At 42.1% G+C, this 21,056-nt stretch overlaps 2 protein-coding genes across 2 annotated transcripts; one reads left to right on the forward strand and one right to left on the reverse strand.

The window, feature by feature from the left end:
* The first annotated feature begins 132 nt into the window (after positions 1–132).
* Positions 133–3,670, forward strand: PDE12 (phosphodiesterase 12). The gene is made up of 3 exons (XM_079317034.1): positions 133–1,431; positions 2,105–2,183; positions 2,855–3,670. The coding sequence occupies exons 1-3, from the start codon at positions 193–195 to the stop codon at positions 3,295–3,297; spliced, it is 1,761 nt and encodes a 586-aa protein (XP_079173160.1). The 5' UTR covers positions 133–192; the 3' UTR covers positions 3,298–3,670.
* Positions 3,671–10,001: 6,331 nt separating this feature from the next.
* ARF4 (ARF GTPase 4) lies at positions 10,002–20,804 on the reverse strand. Its single transcript, XM_079316881.1, has 6 exons — positions 20,392–20,804; positions 14,269–14,349; positions 13,696–13,805; positions 12,474–12,545; positions 11,834–11,959; positions 10,002–10,957 (listed from the first exon to the last, which is right to left on the reverse strand). The coding sequence occupies exons 1-6, from the start codon at positions 20,456–20,458 to the stop codon at positions 10,871–10,873; spliced, it is 543 nt and encodes a 180-aa protein (XP_079173007.1). The 5' UTR covers positions 20,459–20,804; the 3' UTR covers positions 10,002–10,870.
* Between the last annotated feature and the right edge of the window lie 252 nt (positions 20,805–21,056).

Genomic DNA, 21,056 nt, shown 5'->3' on the forward strand with positions numbered 1-21,056 from the left:
CACGACCAGCGGCGCGTGCCCACCCCCTTCCCGCCTCCCGCGCGGCCCCGCCCCTTGTCTCGCGCCCGATGACGGAGGCGGCAGCCCCGCCCCGGCCGTTGCTCCGCTCCCGTCGCGCGCGGTGACGGCACAGCCCCGCCCCGCCCGGCGGTTCCGGCCGCGCCCCGCGGAAGCCGCAGCGCTGCCGGGTCCATGTGGCGTCGGCTCCGCTCCGCCCTCCGGAGCCTCCGCGGCTCCCCCGCCGCACCACCGCACGGCGGTGGCGGCCGTCCGCCCGCCGCCATGGAGCGCGCCGTGGTGCGCTGCGTGCCGTCCGAGCCCAAGCTAAGCCTGCGGTTCGTGCTGCCCGACGGTAGTGCGCGGCACATGCAGCGCGACCAGACGGAGCCGCTGGGGCGGGCGCTGGCGCGCATCGCCACCAACGCCGCTAAGGGCCACGGCAAGGCGGGCAAGAAGAGCAAGAAGGCGCGGGCGGAGGACGGCGCGGAGGGCGAGGCGGCAGTGCCGGCCGTGCGGCTGTTCTCCCGCGACGGCGCGGCGGTGGCGGAGGAGCTGCCGAACGCGGCTGCCTGGCAGGACGGCGCCGTGCTGCACATCGGGGACGCGCGGTACCTCGTGGAGCGCAACCCGCCCGCGCTCACCGAGCTCCGCCTGCCGCGCTCGCTCCTCGCCGGCTTCCCCGTGTGCCCCAAGGTGAGCGCCGAGTTCGCCGCGCCGCAGCACTGCCTGTTCCGCTGGTTCCGCGAGCAGCGCCCCGCGGGCGGCGGGGAGGCGGCTGGGGAGGCCTGGGTGGAGACGGCGGCGGCCGAGCGCGTGTTCACGCCGTCGAACGCGCTGGTGGGGCTGCGGCTGAAGCTGCGCTGCACGCCCGGGGACGGGGAGCAGCGCTACGGCCCGGCCTGCGAGGTGGAAAGCAGCGGCCCCGTGGAGGCCGGGCCCGGCGCCTGCACCTTCGACTCCCGGCACCTGTACACCAGGAAGGTTTGCGGCCACGGCTCCGTCCGCGCCGTCTCCTACAACATCCTGGCCGACACGTACGCGCAGACGGAGTTCTCCCGCACCGTGCTCTACCCCTACTGCGCGCCCTACGCCCTGGAGATCGACTACCGCCAGAACCTGCTCAAGAAGGAGCTGGCGGGCTACAGCGCCGACCTCATCTGCTTGCAAGAGGTGGATAAATCTGTCTTCCTGGACAGCTTGTCCCCGGCGCTAGATGCTTTTGGGCTGGAGGGGCTGTTCAAGATTAAGGAGAAGCAGCACGAAGGCCTGGCTACTTTCTATCGCAGGGACAAGTTCAGCCTCCTCAGCCAGCACGATATCGCTTTCAGCGAAGCTCTGCTCTCAGAGCCACTGCACAAGGAGCTGTGTGAGCAGCTGGCCAAGTACCCCCTGGTGCGGGAGAAGGTGCTGCAGAGATCATCTGTGCTGCAGGTACCAGCTTTGATATACTTTCTTCTCTTTCCCCTCTTTTTCCCCCTTTCTCCTCCCACTGTCTCCAGATGCAGCTGGGCCAGCCTTGTTGAGCCTCAAGCAGCAGAAGGGAGGTGAGGGATTAAGAGTTTGAAACGTGGAACTATGTTCTCTGTTAGCTGAGGTAATGGATAGAGTTCTTGTTCTTAGGAACAAGAACAAAATATTGAGATCTTACTGAACTGCATATATGGAATTATCAAATTGGTTAAAAAAAGGCAGTATTATTTTGCTTTAATATGGAGACAGCTGTTGAGATTCTGGGCGAGGTAGTGATTCCTGGCTGGTGATATTGACAGTCAGTTTTTCACTACTTACTTTTATATGTCAGAATATATTTTATAAAACTTAGATCTTATAAATCAGTTTTAAGTAAGTTAGTTGAGTATGCTTTATAATGCCTCTTTAGCAAGTGGCAGGAGGGAGACAAATAAGGTTGGACAGGTGTGTAAGCTTCCTGATGCCAGAGGGTCTGCCCATGGAGCTGTTGTGCAAGTTCAAGTGTTCAAGAGATAGAAGGCTGTGTCAGGAATTGCAGAAACACTGCTAAAAGTTTCTTGCTTATGAAGTGAGTAGGACCAACAGGATTTCCTATCTATTTAAGACTTAACAGAGGCTGCTTTTTCTCTTAAAGGTCTCGGTTCTTCAGTCTACAACTGATCCTTCCAGGAAGCTTTGTGTAGCAAATACCCACCTATACTGGCACCCCAAAGGTAATTTTGGCACATGCCTGCATGTAGGTGTGGAAAGGTTTTTCCTCTTCCTTGTGAGAATAGATTTCCCACCATTCTTTTGCAGCTATAGCCTTTTCTTGTGGAACGAGGGTTTCCTGCCTTACTTCTTATCTAGATGAAATCAAGCCAGACTCCTAGGTCCATTTATGTATTTATTTTTCTAGTGTGCCTGGAATTGGTGGAATCCAGCTGAAAGCAAGGCAAGTCACATTACACACAATTCACCCAAAAACCATAAAATAAAGAGAGCTTTGTGTGTGCTTATGGTTTCCCAGGCCTTTTGGACATGGAGCTCTCCCAGGGTACTGCTAGGAAGGCAACAAGATTGGGCTCCAGAAACTGTTAGGAGAGATTCTTCTCTTCTCAGTTAGTTTTCTTTTGGTTCTGTACCTTTTTGGGAATATTTTTAGGATGGTTGCCATGAAATGGTAAACTGCTGTATATGAATGTTGAAGCTTCAGCATTCTTGCATGGGCGAGTTTAAGTTGAAATTGTCTGTCACTCAAAAACTTTCATAGTCAAAAACTTTAAAGGCTTCTTAATTCATGAAAACTATTCTGAAATTCAAAATTGCTGTTTCAGAGCTATATATGCTGAAATGAGCAACACTGTTTTGCATTATTTGAAATAATACTTTTTTATGTCCTTAGGTGGGAACATCCGGCTGATCCAAATCGCTGTAGCCATGTCTCACATCAAGCACGTAGCCTGTGACTTGTACCCCAGTATCCCAGTCATATTCTGTGGAGATTTTAACAGCACACCCTCGTCAGGAACTTACAGTTTCATCAGCACTGGTGGCATTGCTGAAGATCATGAAGACTGGGTCTCAAATGGGGAGGAAGAAAAGTGCAGTATGTCTCTAAGCCATCCTTTCAAACTGCTAAGTGCTTGTGGAGAACCTGCTTATACAAACTATGTCGGTGGGTTTCATGGATGTCTGGACTACATTTTCATTGACAGAAATGCTCTAGAGGTTGAACAAGTTATTCCATTGCCAAGTCATGAAGAAATAACAACTCATCAGGCTTTACCCAGTGTTTCACATCCTTCTGATCATATAGCACTAATATGTGACTTGAAGTGGAAATAGAGTAGCTCTGGGATGGTGATTTTGGAGGTTTTCAAATAATCTTAATTTAATGTACTGCTGGGGAACTGAGGTTAGACCCTGACTTGAACCCTACTAAAAGGAAAGCCAAAATGATTAATGAAGGGTTCATGTGTTTTATGGCTCTACTGAATATTGTCACAAACACAGAATATTTGCATGACCATTTCCCCCTTTTTTATATGCTAATGGGAAAAAATGTTTTGAAAATTGGGTTATATATACCTTTTTAGTGGTATTTTTAAAGGATTAAGAATTATTTTGTTAAAAAAGAGGATTTAAACTGATTTGTAAGACTGTGTAAGTTGAACCCTGTTTAATTCAGAAATAAACACAGAAGCCAAATCCAAATGGATTCAGCTGGCTCCACTTCAATTAATGTAATGATAATTTAAGTCTGTAAATTGTCTTATTCACTTAACATTACTACAGCACAACTTCTAGTAAGTTGCATGAACAATGTGCTTGTACCTACCAACTTCTGAAAAGATGTTCTTAATCATCAGTGAATAGACTTTCTGTCAATAATCAACCATGTTAAATTCAAGACTATGATTTGGAAGCAGTTTGTCTGCCCATGTAACATGGATGATGAGGATAGTGTTAACACCTTGAGAAACTGGACTTCCTGAAGAAACAGCGTGTACTTTGAACATATGCTCCCTCTGCTTTGAGTCATCAGCATTAAAGAAATTGGAATTTAGGACTATCAGCTTTGGATGGGAGGGATATTTATCAATATCATCTGTTTTCAGGTGGGGAGAGATACAGAACAGTGTGGTGTATTTGTTATCTGTGCCTAAATCTTTTCCAAGAAACACAAATTACTTGCAAACCTTTATCATAATGGTTGTATTTTGATCCTCTCTTGCATACAAAGACAGCCTTGATTTTTAAGTGTTTTTACATGAATTTTTTCTTTCTAGGAATATCCTAGTTTGCCCTATTTTGTAGGATACAGGGAAACGTATTTTACCCATACCTTCACTGAATGTGTTGGAATGGGTTGAATCATTAAATAAGCTTCTTCCCCTGCATCTTTAGTCCACAGGAAACAAAAAGCATTTGGAAACCATTTACTAGATCTTTCTTATTCACCTAATAAAACTCCCTTTATCAACTGTCTACCACTGTTGCCAGTTTGGGGTTTATTTCCAGTTACTGGTGTCTTTGGTGGCAGAACAAGTCTGCCAGGGTTGATAAAAGCTGTGTAATCTCTGCTTGCACACCTGCTCACCTCCCCTGCATTCTGGTGCTCTGTAGCTGTACCTGGGATTCACTCAACTGTTCCAACACTACTCAAACCAGGAAGTCACTTTCAGGTGGGATATTTCTGAGGGTTGCTAATGCTGTCTCTTGCCATAGTATTTGCTATGCTGTGAAGGGTTGTGGTGTGCAGAAGCTTTTAAGTATTTGCTCTTTTATTTCCAATGCAATTGCTGCTGTGTTTTGCTGCTGTAGTGTCTGGGCATCTAACATGATGCTGGTAGCTGCAGTCACAAAGCCCTCAAGGCAGGTTTACCTTCAGAGATCATACATGGCTAAAAAGATACAGGCCCATCTCCAAACAGGTCTCAAACAGCATCATGTGAGAAGACAAATCTCATGAACCATCCAGTGTTTTATTACAAGTAAAGGGAAATAGACAAATTCCACTCTTCTGAGTCTGTAGAGGCCTGTGTTGCTAAAGATCTCATGTAAATGTCCTTTGAAAGCAGCTTCTTTTCAGCAATATAGGCAGTTAACCTTCCCTCTGCTCTACTACCTGTGAATTGTCTCCTTGTTCCTGTTCATGCCACACCAAACTAAAACAGGGATGTGATCCTGTTAAAAATACAGGGCCTTTAGTTCTCTTGCTTGTATTATCATTTTAGTGGATCTCTATGTCCTGAACTTAGTCACCTTAATGCCATTTGTGCACAAAGAACACATACAGGCTTGGAGATGGGTAGAAAGGTGATGAAAGCTTGAAGCAAGACCTTAACCTGCTCCAGCAAATCCACCTCAAAACATAACAATGACACATCAAAACATAAGACCTCAATTAAATGGTGCTCATTTATTCCAATAGCTTTTCCAGGCTATATGTAAACCCTCAGATTTCTGGTTTTGTTAAGTTAGCACTTTAGCTAAGCCACATGGTAGCTAAGGAGCTTTGGATACAAAAGGGAAGCAAAATGCAGTGGCAATGAAGGATGTTAAATCACTGCACTAGTGATAGACTCTCCCTGAAAAATTGAACCCTAAATAATTTGGGTGGATCTTTGATCAATTTTTGTAAGTCTAATTAAAAAATAACATGCAACTCAGTCTTGCATGAGTTGATGTCTGTACTCCCCTAGACCACAAAATTCATAATAAAAGTATTGCTGATTGATAACTTCAAAGATACAGGTATGAGGAGAAAATCTTGCAAATAGAATGGAAGCTATAAATCCTTGATCTGGGCAAATAATTTTTATCAATTTAGTGAATGAGGAAACACATACCTGAAGATGTAATATTTGCAACCATATGGCATCCTAAATGAGCAGAAAAATTCATTGGAAGATCTGTTCAAGAAAAAAATTGAGTATCAACACCAGGGAAAACACTGAAAATGACAGTATTACAACTGAGTCAGAAATACAGAGGCCTACAAATTGCCAGATCTGAAAAAACAATGAGGGAGGAAAAAAACTTCCACTGAGTAATGCAGATTTGTCAGCTGGCAAGAGAAATGTCTCAGTCACTTAGAACAGTAAGATTTCAATTGTGAAGTTTGGAAGTGAGACAGTACTATGTATATAGGGTAATTGAGCTCCCCTTATAACTCAAAGAGCATTCTTTTCCTCATTTTTAATTTTCATTGTGACTGGGTTACTTTTACTTTTCCAAACCCAAACCATTAAAAAGTCTGTAACTTGTCCCTGGAACCAGAAGATGGAGCTGCTCAGAGAACAGACTTGCCTGGTGCTCTGCCTCCCTTCTGAGAAACAGCAGTTCCCTCCTGCTTGCTGTGCTGGCACTTGGGCTGCTGCCTCTGTCTCCCTACTGGGGAGAGGGAGGGCACAGGGAAGCTGGAAAGTGCAGGAAGCAAGTGGTGAGGACAAACACGGCACTGCAACAGGCCTTTGCACATGGCAGATAATCCTTTACTGTGTTTTGGAGAAATTCAGCCCAGTGAGCTGATGCTGGGGAATCTCCAGACTCAGTGTCCTCCATTTAACTAGGAAACTGCAGCAGCAGAGGCTGCCAATAGCAGCAACATGTCAGGGACCTGTCACACATCTGGAATGAGAATGCAGCACTAGGGTCTAGATTAGGAAAGGCACAGTTCAAAAAACCTGAGTTTTTTGGGGTGAAAGAACCCTTAGGTATCCCTATGGCACAGAGGCCCCCCCCACTCCTAAGCTGTATTTACATCTGTGTAAGGTAACATATGGTGCTTCCTACTGCACATATGTTGATTTTAACTCCCATTTTGGCTCCCCCTACACCTCTGGACCTTGCCCAGCAATTAATTCTTACTCTTTACGTCACATCCAGAACCTACATTAGTACAAATCCCATTCAACTTGTCTCCATTCCATTTCATAAACCTAAATTCACTTATACTTGTTCCCCATCCAGAACTGGAAAGCTCCATGTCCTTCACAACAAAAAACTGGGTAGGACTTTTTTTGCATCTTTTTAACTGTACATAAGATTTCTTTGTTTTTGTTACTCTACTTTCCTAGACCACCTGTTAAGGAAAATCTCTTTGCCTTCTACTTGAATTTCCCACCTCTGATTCATTAAACCTAAGAGTTTAAGTGCTGCCTCCTGCCTGGCTGCTGTCTCAGGAGGGAGAAGCTGCTTCTTTCACAGTGGCTCCTGCTGTGGACAAACTCATCACTCACAAGAACATTACAGAACAGCACTCAAAATGCTCACCTTCTGGAAGCAGCAGACTTGGCTCATTTTTAGGCTCTGTGAAATGCTTACCTGTGTATTTGATATGTACAAAATCCACCAAGTTCTACCAGATCCTTTAGACTGGTATGGCAACTTGGAACTCCTATTATTCCTTCCCCTGACCATATCTGCTCCAAAGGGGTCTCTTCCTGTGCAAGTACTTGAATTCTCACACATCTCTTGTACTATTGTTGTATTTGAAAGATATAATTCAACCATTAAGTAAAGTACCTCTGTATGATGATAAAGCAAGCAGGGATGCCAAATATTATTAAGGGAAGGATGAAGAAAAGGGAGGAGAAAAATAGTATGAATAAACCAAGAGGAAAATACCCAGTGTGCTAAGGCATCTGAGCTTTCAACATGTCAAATTGTGTAGTTGCCTTGTTTCTCATATTCTTGGCATAGAAACAAAATTTGTTTCAATTCTTCCGACTCCTACCCAGTAATAGTAAAGGCCTTAAACATTTCAGTTTTGGCAGCTCAGCTTTATTCATAAATCCAATGGCAGCATATAGAATGTAATTTCTGAAGTCCCCATTCTTGACAAGAGTGGGAAAAACCCTTGGTGATGTGCAAAGTTTCATCATATTGCACTCAAACTGCCTTTGTCCAGATCTTAATAGAAGGATTTCTTAGACTAACAAGGGACTAATAACTGGGCTCTGAATTGTCATTACTGGCAAAACCCAAACTGATGTTTCACACAACCCAGGCTATTCTTGGAAGCAATGAAAAAAAATGAAAGTCATGCATCTATTTAATATTCAAGAAATAAATTGTGTCACCATGGTCAAATAAAAGCAAACTCATACATCTTCAGTATTTTGCTCTCAATAGTTAAGCTGGCCATCTGACACACTGAAATAAAGCCTCCTGTACACAAATATCACTTGACTAACTCCCCAGTGCACTAGAACTTACCTATTTGTTTGAATATAGAAGTTAATGTATGCAAAGAGAAATTTCAGCCACTGGAACTCAGGATTTCCTGTCACTACAGTGAATGAGGAATACATTTTAGCAGTCTCATGCATGTTCAAGATTTTGAACTTCAGGGACAGCAGCTCAGTTCAGATATTTGACTTCTGATAGGGAAATGACAAACCATGTTAGTACCTAAACTCTTAACAGACTTAAGAATATCGCATGTTCATGGGAATTTCATCTTTCTCTGAAGAACAGGGCTGTACAGTACATTGTTACCAATATACAACATTGACTTTGTCTTACTGCATGTCAGTGCAAGCTGCAGCCTTAACCCTTATGCAGAGTCCATCACTCTTCAATGAGGCTCAAGATATTCATTACTTTCTGACTTTGAGGAATTATTCGTTTTATAGCAGAATTACACCTACTGATGCAAAACCCCAAACATGATGACTCCAAAATATGAGCTTCATATACACATGCTGCAACTGAAAAGCACAGTATTTCAACAGAGTTCACCTAAACTTGAACACTTACTCATTTAAATAATTAAATCTCTACCAAGCAGAATGTTTCCTTCATGGTAATAAGCCTAATTTAAGTATCTACTGTTTCATTTAGACTGCCTCTAACTGTGTAACAAGCATTGTTTATTTTAATCTACTGGGACTGCAAAAACCAACTTGTATTAGGGACAAGCTGTCTCCTCTGAATAAGGTGTACCTTTTAAGGTTTAATTCAAGGAACTGCATTGCTAGAAATGTGCACATAAACAGCTACTGATCAAATGCATGGGTATATCAGCTTTGATTAATAAGTAATCAGCAATTCATTAAGCGTGCAGGCAAAGCCATTCTCACCTTACACTGTCTCCTGGGTTTCTGTTACACATTGACAACATTCAAGAACTGTATTCAAAAACTCTGGAATGTTCCCTGCTTAGCTCACAGTAACAGCAGCTCCTAAGAACTTAAACCTCACTTACAGCAGAACCTGCCCAGGAAGGTGTTCTGATGCAAAACTAGCTTGAATTTACCAGACCTTATCTGGGATTTCTTGTCACAAGGGTAACCAGACCTGGGTGTAAAATAAGAAGCACTTAGCCTGAAACTGCAACAGAATCATGCTTTGGGTTCCTAAAGACATCCAATCAATAGGACAGCACATTTTAATTGGAGGGTTGAACAGTATTTGTTTCTATACAGCAGACAGGCAAGAGAAAAATAGATTCTAAACCACCCATTAGTAGCAGCCTTAAAACACATACTAATTTATGCCTTTTGAACTACAAAGGTGTAAGGGGACAGAAATGAAAACAGTAGCAGTTATACAGAGATGATTTTTGGGGGCAATTATCAGCATTATTATAATATTTGCTACATCCCCCTTAAAGCACTCAGGCTACCTTCCCAGCTAGCCACCGACAGAACGTGTGACTCTCCTGCAGAGACTCATGTAGGTTTTGACATGTAGATGAAACTATTAAACAGACATGCATGCTTTTCAGGCAGTTCAAATTTGTTTTATTACAATTTTTTAACTGTTAGTATTTTCATATCTGGACATCTTGAAAGAATTTTAGATTTACAACTTCAAAAGACATTACAGAATTATGTAAGCCCCGATGACATCTACTCTACTGCACTGAATACAACTTGGTTGCCTCCCTTCCATGTCCTACTCTACACAGCTCCAAACAAATGAAAATCTGAGACTGGTGTTCACATTCAAGCTGCAGGAAAGCTCAGTATATGATGAAAGAAAAAGTGATAATTTGCATTCAACTATTTCAGGAATCAAAAAGAGCATACACAAAACTATACATTTTATCATTTTATTAGGAATAATTCCAAGTGGGTTATGAAGAAACTAATCCATTGAGTTTGATGAATTTTCCAAAATTTCCTTATGAAGATATGTTCACCAACAAACAGTAAAACTTCAGCAGAACTATTATACACTGGGCAAAAATAGTCAGGCTGATACCAAAAAGCAACATGCAACATAAAAAAAAAAGATACAATATAAAGGAAGACAATCTGCTGAATATTAAAAACAACCTCAACATGAGCTCTTCGCAACCAGCACAGAACTATTCTACCCATCAAATCCAATTCACACAAAGGCAAGTTGGGCTGACAGAACCCAAGGATTAATAAAATATTCCTCAGTGCAGTAGATTTGTATAGTGTTTTAGAGCATTTCCTTGGCTTGGAACAAGCAATATTAGGAAATCTTTTTGGCAAGGGAAAGAAATAAATATATACGGAATGCTACATTTTTAAATCAGCAGACTGTCTGAGGAATGAAACAGGGCATCAGTAAACTAAGAGTAGCAGGGAGAAAAAAAATTAAAACATTAATTTATTGGGGCTCAGAGAGTATTCAAAACAGATCTTAAAGATGTCACAATAACTATATTCAGGCATTTAGGCTAACAAGGGGAATAAAATCAGAAGATACACTTTTTTCCAAGTTAAGGAGATTTTTACCCAAGCATATTGCTACCTTTGCAACATGTAGCTCGGTAAACAATAATTGGCAACAAAACAAGTTGAAACGCTGTAATATCCTGCCCAAATATCAGTTCCAGATACTGTAATAACCAAGATGCAAACTAATTTTGTTGTAACAAGCCTAGACCACTTATATCAAACATGTCCCTGGTGAAAGAGTCATCCAGTTGGAATTAGCGTTTTGAGAGTTCATTTGACAGCCAGTCAAGTCCCTCATACAGACCAGTTCCTTGCGTAGCACAGGTAGCCTGGACATACCACTGTTAATGCAGAACACAAAAAATTAAATTTAAATACTGACAAAATGCAAGCTAAGACAGTATGTGACACTCACTCTTTAGTGTTGTTATAATTGTGTATTATAACAGTGTTCTTTAAATACTGTTTTGTGCTGTAAGTAGAGTCAAGACTGAACTTGGTACTTTTAAAAATTTTGAGAAGTACATGTAGTGTAGAGGAGGTTCAGACATTATCCAGAAACTCAAGTGTTGGCCTAGTAAAGGCTACAACATAGTTTAAGGGATCAAAAAACAAATACAGAACTTATATTTAGTTCACATGCTGAAAACTACTTCTTGTCTCTGAATGACCACTCTTCAGGAACTGAACATGGAATTATCTACATGAATGGACTTCTGAAACAGCTTCTATGGTCAGGATCTTAGTGTGTCAACAAAGACACTTAGATTACAAAAGGTGGGAAGGTTAATGTGAAGCAAACCTGTCTAAAGCTTGAGCAGATAGAATCTAATGCTTCAGAAGCTACGTAATTTCCTCCTGGAGGTGGGAATGCAGAATGCATTTGTTCTCCCAGAATACTGAGTAAACAGGAAAACCCATCACATACTTGGTGAAATGCTCCATGTCTGCATTTCAATGACATACTGGAGTGTCTGAAAGTTTTCAGAAAAAGGTAAGAAATGAAACACCTCTAACAGCTGAATGCACTGGATTATACTTCTAAATCACTCATTTTGAATAAGGACCTGAATTATGCATTATAAAGTTTAACCACAGGTGTGTGTATCTTTCTACAGAAAGAGGTGAAAACTACCCTTTCCCTTAGAGGAAGTTCATGTTTATGATATATAAGAGAGGGAGAAAAGAGTTCATCAGTCAGAAAGTTCAGCACTTACAGTTCTGTTACGCAGAGACTGAAGGCCTAGTTTATCTGTCATTTCACTGATTGCCATGGCATTTGGCAGATCCTGTTTGTTTGCAAACAGAAGCAGCACTGCATCTCGCAGCTCATCCTCCTGAAGCTAACAGAAAAAACAGGCATGTTATTAAATAGCCTCAGTTAAGTAAGTCAGTTACTTCAACAAACACTAAAAAAATCTAAATACTGATTTAAGGGTTGTAAACATTTTCATTCTTGCTCCTGAAGTTACTAACAAGTATCGAGTGCAATTTAACTAGTATACAACAGAGCTTTTGAAATTAAGGAAGCCACCTTTCAATTTTAAAAGTTTAAGTTTATGGGCACCTTGCTGATGAAATATTCTCTAGCACCAATCTGTTCTTCCAGAATTCTTTCTCTGCTGCATTTCTATCAAGGTTTCATGAATGAAAGGTTCTGACATATTATTAGTTCTCTACAGAGTGGAAATTACAACTTGGTGCATTATGTGACCCAGAAGTACCAGCTGAATGCAATATGCACTGTACAGCCTCCCTAAAACTTTAAAATCCTAAATCTCTTAGGGAGCCTGACAAACATTCAAAAATAGGACAAGTCAATCTAACAATGATAATTCAGAAGATATTTATATTTACCATTTTCTGCAGCTCTTCTGCTGCTTCTTGGATTCTCTCTCTGTCATTGCTGTCTACCACAAAAATGAGGCCCTGCAGAAAGTTAAGCAGATTTGAAAAGGCCATTGTAAGTGTACAGCACTATTTTAAAACAGCCAAAATACTCATATTGAATATTGTGATTGCTTACCTAAGAAAGGGGACAGATTTAACAGAAATTTCTGTTTAAACAATGCATGATGTGTGTCTGAACAACTACCTAAGTCTCAACTTAAAGGTAAAGTTAGGGGGGAAAAAAGGGCAGCAAAATTACATAAACTAACCCTTCCCCTCCCCTTTCACTCACTGTATTGAAAATCACAAGTGCTTCACCATCCCATATTTCACTGAAAAAACCCACACCCTTAAAGAATGCCTGAATTTGTTAAAAAAATTTTGCATCAAACAGTACTTCTAATGGCATCTCAGCTATTCAAGTGTTCTTCTTACACAATTTAATCTTAACCTTTCACTCTGAAAGCCTTGCTTTTATCATTCTCTTCAAGGGAAGAAAAGTATCTTTCAGAAGTATTTAGTAACAGGACAATATAAGGAACTGAAATTAAGTATTACTCTATTCACAGTATTATGGTGGAGCAAAGTCGCTTTTGTCAATCCAGCCCTCTGTATTTTTCTGCACACCTCATATGAATCATGCTGGACACAAATATAATGGAAATAATTCCATATTAACACAAAAAAAAACCCATAACAAACTCACTCCAGAAGTTTTCTGACACTAATAAGCATCTTACCTCACTACTTGTGAACCAAAGGTATCACATTTATGTCCCAAAAAGTGACTGCAGTCACATCAGTGTGAAGCTGGCACTTTCCAATCAACAGGTAACAAGATGTTTTATCATATTTTAGATGCTCAGCTTACTAAAAACACTGATAGAGCATAGTAAAAGCTATACATTTTAAGAATTTCTCACAACAAACCAATTGCTCTGGCACATTACAGAGCACTGGTAGATCCTTGATCTTTGATCCTTGAGAGGCTACACTCACACCTAGGTTTGAAGTCCTCAGGGGAACAAACTAGCTTCAACTAGAGTAAAATCAGGGCACCCTCAGAAGTTGCAGTAAGTAGTGCAGAACCTTTCTGAAAGAAAGAAAACAACTTTCCATATGTAGTCTACAAAACAGAATGAGGCTTTACAAAATAGGTCTTGAACTATTGCCAGTTGAGTACTCTTACCTGTGTGTTTTGGAAATAATGCCTCCAAAGAGGTCTAATTTTATCTTGACCACCAACATCCCAAACTGTGAAACAAATGTTTTTATATTCTACCGTCTCCACATTAAAACCTAAAAATGAAGGAGTTTAGTAATTAGAAATAGTTAATTCTAGTGTTAAAACACAACCATGTTAGATACTTCCTAAGGTACACTTCTCCCAAAGACGTACAAAATGGCATATCAATACTGAACTGGTAAATCAGGAAGAAAATTGACTGAAGGTGGAAAAAACATGAATCACTTAAATCCAAATGCAAATGGCTGAGCAAATCTTTCAGCCACAAACTCTGAGGCTCATGGTGTTTGGAGGGACTGGTGCTACTGATCTGGTTCCTGTCCTCCTGAGCAGTCAGTAGCTGTATTCTGGTCTGGATGTCTCTTTGGTCTGACAAGTTATGTTATCACAGTACCAGACAATTCGTGTTTGTCTTGACTCTTATTCTAACTGCAAAGACAGCAAATCCCTGCACCCTTCAGAGGCCTATCAGGTTTAGAGTAATGAGAATAAAGATAGAAGAACTGCTGATCTTACCAATAGTGGGAATTGTGGTGACAATTTCTCCTAGTTTCAGTTTATAAAGAATGGTTGTCTTACCAGCAGCATCCAAACCGACTAGAAAGAAGAGAAAAATTGCTTTAGTTCACAAACTGAACTACAACCTGCTAATTTAAAAACATGTCAATTTACATGCAGAGTACTAGGGGTTTTTCACTGAGAACAGATTTCTAAGCACTCTTAACTCATTGCTGAGAAACTGCTGTATGTTTTTCCCCATCTCCTCTACCCAGCAGTGACAGAGAACAAGTCATGAAGAAAACAAGCTCAGAAAGACACTTCCATTCACAACCTACAAGCTTACAAGTTTCTAGTAATCTCCTTAGTATTTTTGTTAATTAAGCTTAATCATTCACATTGAAAGCTTCTTCCATGTAAATCAGGAAGATTTTAAAAGCAACAATCTACAAGCAGCACACAGTTTCTAACTGGTAACACATTTGTTACTTCACTAAACTGGGGAAGGCCTCGCTTACTCAAACTGCAAAGCTCAGCTTCACAGGCACATGGACCAACTGAAGCTGGCACTATACATGAAAGACACCTTGTCCCTTATTTTTTCCTCCCTTTGCACATTTCTTTAGCACTCACAAAACCACATATATCAAAACCACATATATCAGGAATTTCTCATCATCACTCCACACACACCACAAGGGCTATGGGTCTTCTTCAGGATATCATTTCCATACAGATCCACTAAGATGCCTCCATTAAGAGTCTCTTCCTAATAACTGTTGGTCGTTACAGAAGACCTTCTGCACTTAAATTTGCTCTTGTTTTTCTAAAACAAAACTTAAGCTTGCTGTTTTTCAATGTAAGCTATGTAGTAAAAATGGGATCCTTCAGAAATAAAATAAAATTAAGCCTAAAAGACTTTTTTTAGACCTATCACCAACACTGCAAGTGTACACTGTAGTTTTCTAAAACTGTTTGTCAAACTGCTTATTGTTAAGCATTTTAGAACACATAGATGTATCTCAAAATAGAATTATTTAAATTACAACCCAATACCTAGCACACAAGCACCTCCATAAACAGTAAGTACTAAACACCACAGCACAAAATGTCTTATCTTTTGTCAGTAACATTTTTCCCAAACAAAAATACCCCCATCAAAAGAACTAATACTTTTGTAAGAAACCAAATGCTATCCTCATTTTATAAGGATAACACACACTCTCAAGCATTCTGAGTTAATTTCCTACTCTGCAACTGCAATATATTAAGTTCTAAGTGGTTTGGTGACTTGCCTATTAATAATAAAACTGTTTCTGTAGCACTGCAAAAAAACAGCATTCAAAATTACCTGCTCATTCAGAATGAAACCAAACTCTTGAAAAACCTCCTTCTTCTCAAGAAACAAACTGCTGTTGCAGCAAATTAATTAAAAAAACCCTATCTATAATTGTCCTATATTCTAATAGTGCAGAGGATTAAACATACCAATGCAGTTTCTGAGGTAATGTCATTGCACTTAAAAAAAATAAATTTAATTCCTAATGTCACGCCAACATGCATGAAAGAAAGGGGGTGGGGTGGGAATCTACCATCAAAACCAAAGCTTCTTCACTCCCAAAATGCTCAAAATGAAGTTTAAGGGGTTTGAGTTTGCTATTGTTTAAGTGTTGGTCTCCTTCAGAACCACACACAAGCATGAACAAAAAAAGTCACAGTGCAGCAGAAGTTACACAAGAACTTGCAAGTCATGAAACTTGTAAATGCCACAATTTTCCCCACACCAGTTAAGTGTCAGGTCACATTACAAAACCCTCTAAGCAGACTTCAGAACCCTCAAAACCCCAATGTTTTTAACAGCACAAGGCTTGAAGCCCAACATTATTTTCACACAGCTCGACCTCAAGTATGCACTTGTAGGACACATAGATCTTCATAAGAACATATAATGCCTATACATGTATGAATGGGTTTTTTCCCAGTAAATTAATAATAAAATAATTTAGCAAACCAATTAGAGTTACAGCTACTCAAAACTCTTCTCTTATTGCTCCCCATCAAAAAAAAAAAAAACAACTCCGTTATCAATACAAGAGTTGTTAAAATTAACAATGTAAGAAAGATGCCATTGCCTGTACAAACTATTTTTGTGTATTTGAGTGTATTTGAGGTTTATACTAATAACACAGATAAAGACAAAGAAAAAAGCTAATCTTATTCCAAAGAATGTATACAGGGTATTGAGATTCATTCAAAGACATGACCCAGAGTTAAGAAACTAGAAACTAGTCAACATTTTTAAACTACTTCCTATATTACAAAAATATTGCCCCAGTTACCCACTCTATCCTTGTGCACCTCAGTGGTGCTGCAGAAGGCTACAGTGCCTGTGCAAGCACACAAAGCCCAGACTTTGCTTAAATCCACTCTTACCACAACTCTTGATTAAGCTGCTGGACTTTGCACTCAGGCAGGCTGAGTTATGGGGTTATGGGTACGTGTTTTCCTCTTCTGACTTCACACTTGATGCAGAAGCTTAAATGAGGGAAGGGCCTTATGCAAAACCCCGTGACCCTATTCCCAAAACGCCCTGCCTCTTTTGGCAAAACTGCAAATGTTATGAAATCTAAAGAAGCAAGTAATGAAAAGCATAGCCTCCATTCATATTTCTTACTCCACTTTGTAATTTACCACCCTTTAAAAGAATTTCAGAGCACTAAATCACATTTAGTCTTTTGAGCTGGCAGGAACTTTAACTATTGCTTTTTGGGATCCAAAAATAAATATGTTTATATTTGAATAGGAACACTAAATGTAAACCTATGAGCTACTGCCGCATCATAAACTTCACCAAGATTAAAAGTCACATCTTAAATCCCCAAACAAAATGAATTTCCAATTCTACATTTTCACTGGTTCTACTGTCTGAATGACCATTGTCAAGACCAAGATGTAAGAGACCCCAAGAAGGGTATAAGGTTAAGCAATTGCACTGCAAAGCACCAAGATTACAAAAAAGTATAAATGGAAAGCACAAAACTGTACTTGCAACCACACACCTCTAAACTGAATCAAGAATCCTCTTTCTGTAGCTGGAGAAAAAATATCTAAAGTGCTTTTAGGCTCTGCTAAAATCGCTGTGGTTCTAAGCCCTTTACTCCTCTTGAAGAGTGTTTTAGTCAAGCCTGTCAGTTGTGTTTCTAAATGTCAAGCTTTATAGTCCACTTATCCCTAGGAGCATCATCCCTGACCACATCACATCCTTCATTAACCAACTTCCAACTTTGATCACTGGTGGCTGAATATCAAGCTGCCTCTGTTATCACAGCACAAAACTTCATAAAAGCTATATGTGCAGCATGCAAACCAACAGTTATCTAAAACAACACCTGCCCAAATAGAAAACAGCTAAATGATTATGATCTGTTACAGTGACACAATTCCCAAAGAATATGACATTTTCCACTCAATGTATTTAATAATTACCTTTGCATTTGAACCTCCTGAGCAGTTAATATGTCAGTTAACACTTGAACAACTACACCAAGACACAGAACACTAAATTATGATACTGAGGAGTGCACAGTGAATTGCTATCTTGTTTTTCAAGGACAAAAAACAACAGTGAAGAGTTTCTCAGACAGGGTAGTTTCACATGCAGGGTTAAGACTCTCTGTTTCTACTCTTAATACCCCAGTCACCTAACCTGACTTTTGAGACACTCAGCCCTATCCCACAGCTCTTTCTTTTCCATTATGTTGTGCCTATTTATAACGAAAATATGTGAATCTTCTTTTCATAGAAGATTCTTCTATTCTAGAAGATACTACTATTCTTCCAAATAGTAACTTAATATTTTTGAAAAATACTTACTTACACAAGTGTATATTTGAAAAAAAAAAGTTTCAGTAACACTGTAATATTAAATATCCACTTCTTATCATAAATGGATTTTGAGAACATTAAAAATAAGAGAGTGCTGTTGGTAATGGTCCCTGATGAGAAATACTCACATTCTCATAACTCATAACTCAATAGACACAAAGTCTGTTTTAGGAGCTAAATTAATTCTAATTTATCTTCAAGTCTGCAGAAACGGAAGAAAGCTGTGACAAGGAAGTCAGAATTATAAATTAATTATCTGTTGATATCAACTCTCAAAATATTTTTCCCCTAGGTACTTTACCCCATAAAGTTATTTCTTAACTGGCATTCTATATGCGGAAATGTAAATGTTTGGGCCTGAAAAGCCCCATTTTTAAACCATACACTGAACATTAAAACCCTGAGGAAAAGTTCTAATTCTATGCCAGTATTCATTCAGACATCTCTCCTCAAAGTGCTGATATATGACGTACAATGCTATGATGAGATTTTTAGTGTTATATTTATACACAAATTATGTCATATTCAATGTAACATTCTCTTTCTAAACATCCAGCTTATGTCCTGTAACACACTCTCACCACAACATACCCCAAGTTCTACTCTCCTATACTACCTAAAAAATACAGTGCTGTACTGTGCTCTGATCCAGCCGTGCATTTTAATACAATCATTAATTTTTTTAAAGAAATACAAAAACAAGCTAATTTGAACCAACTGCTACAAAGTGCACCTTCCAAAGCCATGCCTAACCTAAATTTGACCTGATTTCCTGACAATGAAGAGCCTCGCAAGCAGTTTAGATCTGCATGACATCACTTTCCTGTTCTCAGTCCTTTGCAAAAAGTAACAGAACTACAAATACCACAGACACTGTCTCATCCTACAGCCAAGCTCACTTGAAGACTTGACTTCATTCATTAAGAGTCATATGAAGAGTCTGGCTGTTAGGGAGACAACCAAATCACCTCCTTTAAACCAGCACATGTACTAAGTTCTCGTGAAAACTAAAATTACTTGGATTATTTTGTAACGGATGAGAGTCTCTAATTTCAAACAGATAAGACACAATAAAAATTACTGGGTATGCAATAACGAACTTTGCCACCACAAAATATATGGAGAATCTGGAAGATTATAATTTTAAAAAGCTGCACTACTGTGTCTGCTGTGCATATCTAGGCAGCATTAGGGGTAGGTGTGTGCCAGGAAGTTTCACAGTTAGAACCTGCTCCCCTTGCTGACTATATCCAAATAAGCATTTTATTTAACTCCTAAGGACAAACTACTACAGCCAATGGCCATGAACCAAATTCCAGTCACTTTGGTAACAGAATTCGAGAAAAATTGAGAGGCTAAGAACTGTTTGTACATAAAGCTTGCAGGGGTGGGTAGGTGGGTGGAAGAAGGCAGGGAAGAACTCAAAGCGGAGGAGGAAATACCAATGCAGTATGTGCTGGCTTTGACCTTTTGAACTATAATCTGAAAGTGAGAATCTTCAAGAGCCACTAGCTTCAACTCCTATACAGTTCATATCACGGAAACAGATAATTTCAAAATAAATGGATATTAAAAGTAAATAATTATGGGGGCAGACAATAAGACTCAGCAAGCACAGTAAGAGCTGCCTGGAGAGTTTTATCGGTTTGTACACGAGGCACAAAACTAATGCCCACAGAGGCTATACCGAAACGCCCTTTCACAAGAGCCAGGATACAGACACTATAGCTCCCTACAGCTGCTGAAAATCGGCCATTATACGGCAGTTCTTACGCCCCTGGTGCTGCACACACCAGGCTTTGTCACATCTGCTGGCGGAGCCGCAGTGCCGGGGCAGGAGGGCACGGCCGGCCCGCGGGGCTCGCTGCTCGGGGACACCGGCCCTGCCGGGCCGCAATTCCAGCTTTGTTCCGCGCGCGGCCCCGCGAAGGTGCGGGAATGGGGCTCGGCCTCGCCGTGCCCGGCAGGACCGGGGGGCGGCGGGCGAGGCAGGGAGGAGAACGGGCACACGGCGGGAGAAAAGAAAGGGCAAATACAGCCCGATCCGCACCCCCTCCCCTACCCGCCGCTTTCCCAACGCCCCCCGCCCCCCACCCAGCCTATGGGACGGGCACAGCGCGGTGTCCGCGCCCCGCAGCCCGGGACGGGGCGATTCCCCCGCCGTGACCCGCGGCCCGTCCCGCGGCCCCCCCTCCCCCGTCCGGCGGGACTCGGCTGCGTGGTCTCGGCAGGTCCGGGCTCCGCGGTGGCCCTCACCCATAAGGATGCGCATCTGCTTCTTGCCGAAGAGGCGCGAGAAGAGCGAGGAGATGGTGAGGCCCATGGCGGCTTCGGCGGCGCTGGGCGGCGGCAGGGGAGAGCTGAGGGAAGGAGGGCGGGAGGGAGCGCGGCCCGGCCGGTGTGCGCGCACGGATCCCTCCGCGAGCGAGGGGAGCCCGGCGGCGGCGGCGGCGGCGGCGAGTGCTTTATGACCGGGGACCTCGCTCGGTCTCTGCCACGTCACGCTCACCGCGGCCGCCCCGGCTCCAACGCGGACACGATCACGTCACGCTCGCCACATCCCCTGGCCGCGGCACCGCCCTCCGCCACACGGCCCCGGCTAGGCCGGGACTACGACTCCCGGCATGGGCTGCGCCACTATGCGCACCGCGCTCATTTGCCGCCGCCGCGGGGCACGCCGGGGGGTGTAGGCGGGCGCACCCACCCGCCCCCGCAGCTTCCGGGTCGCGCGGGGCACGCCGGGTGCGGGCGGGCCCCGCCCTGGCCGTGGGGACAGGTGGCAGCCCCGGTAACGCTCCGCTCGCAGCGGGCGGGGAGACGGCAACAGCGCCCGCTGCCAGCACGCACGGAGAGACTGGTGAAACCACTCCTGCAAATGCACCCCAACAGCGACAAGCACATTTAATAAAAACAACCCCAAA

The sequence above is a fragment of the Erithacus rubecula genome (genome assembly GCF_903797595.1).
Source record: "Erithacus rubecula genome assembly, chromosome: 13".
In the NCBI taxonomy this organism is placed as follows: domain Eukaryota; kingdom Metazoa; phylum Chordata; class Aves; order Passeriformes; family Muscicapidae; genus Erithacus; species Erithacus rubecula.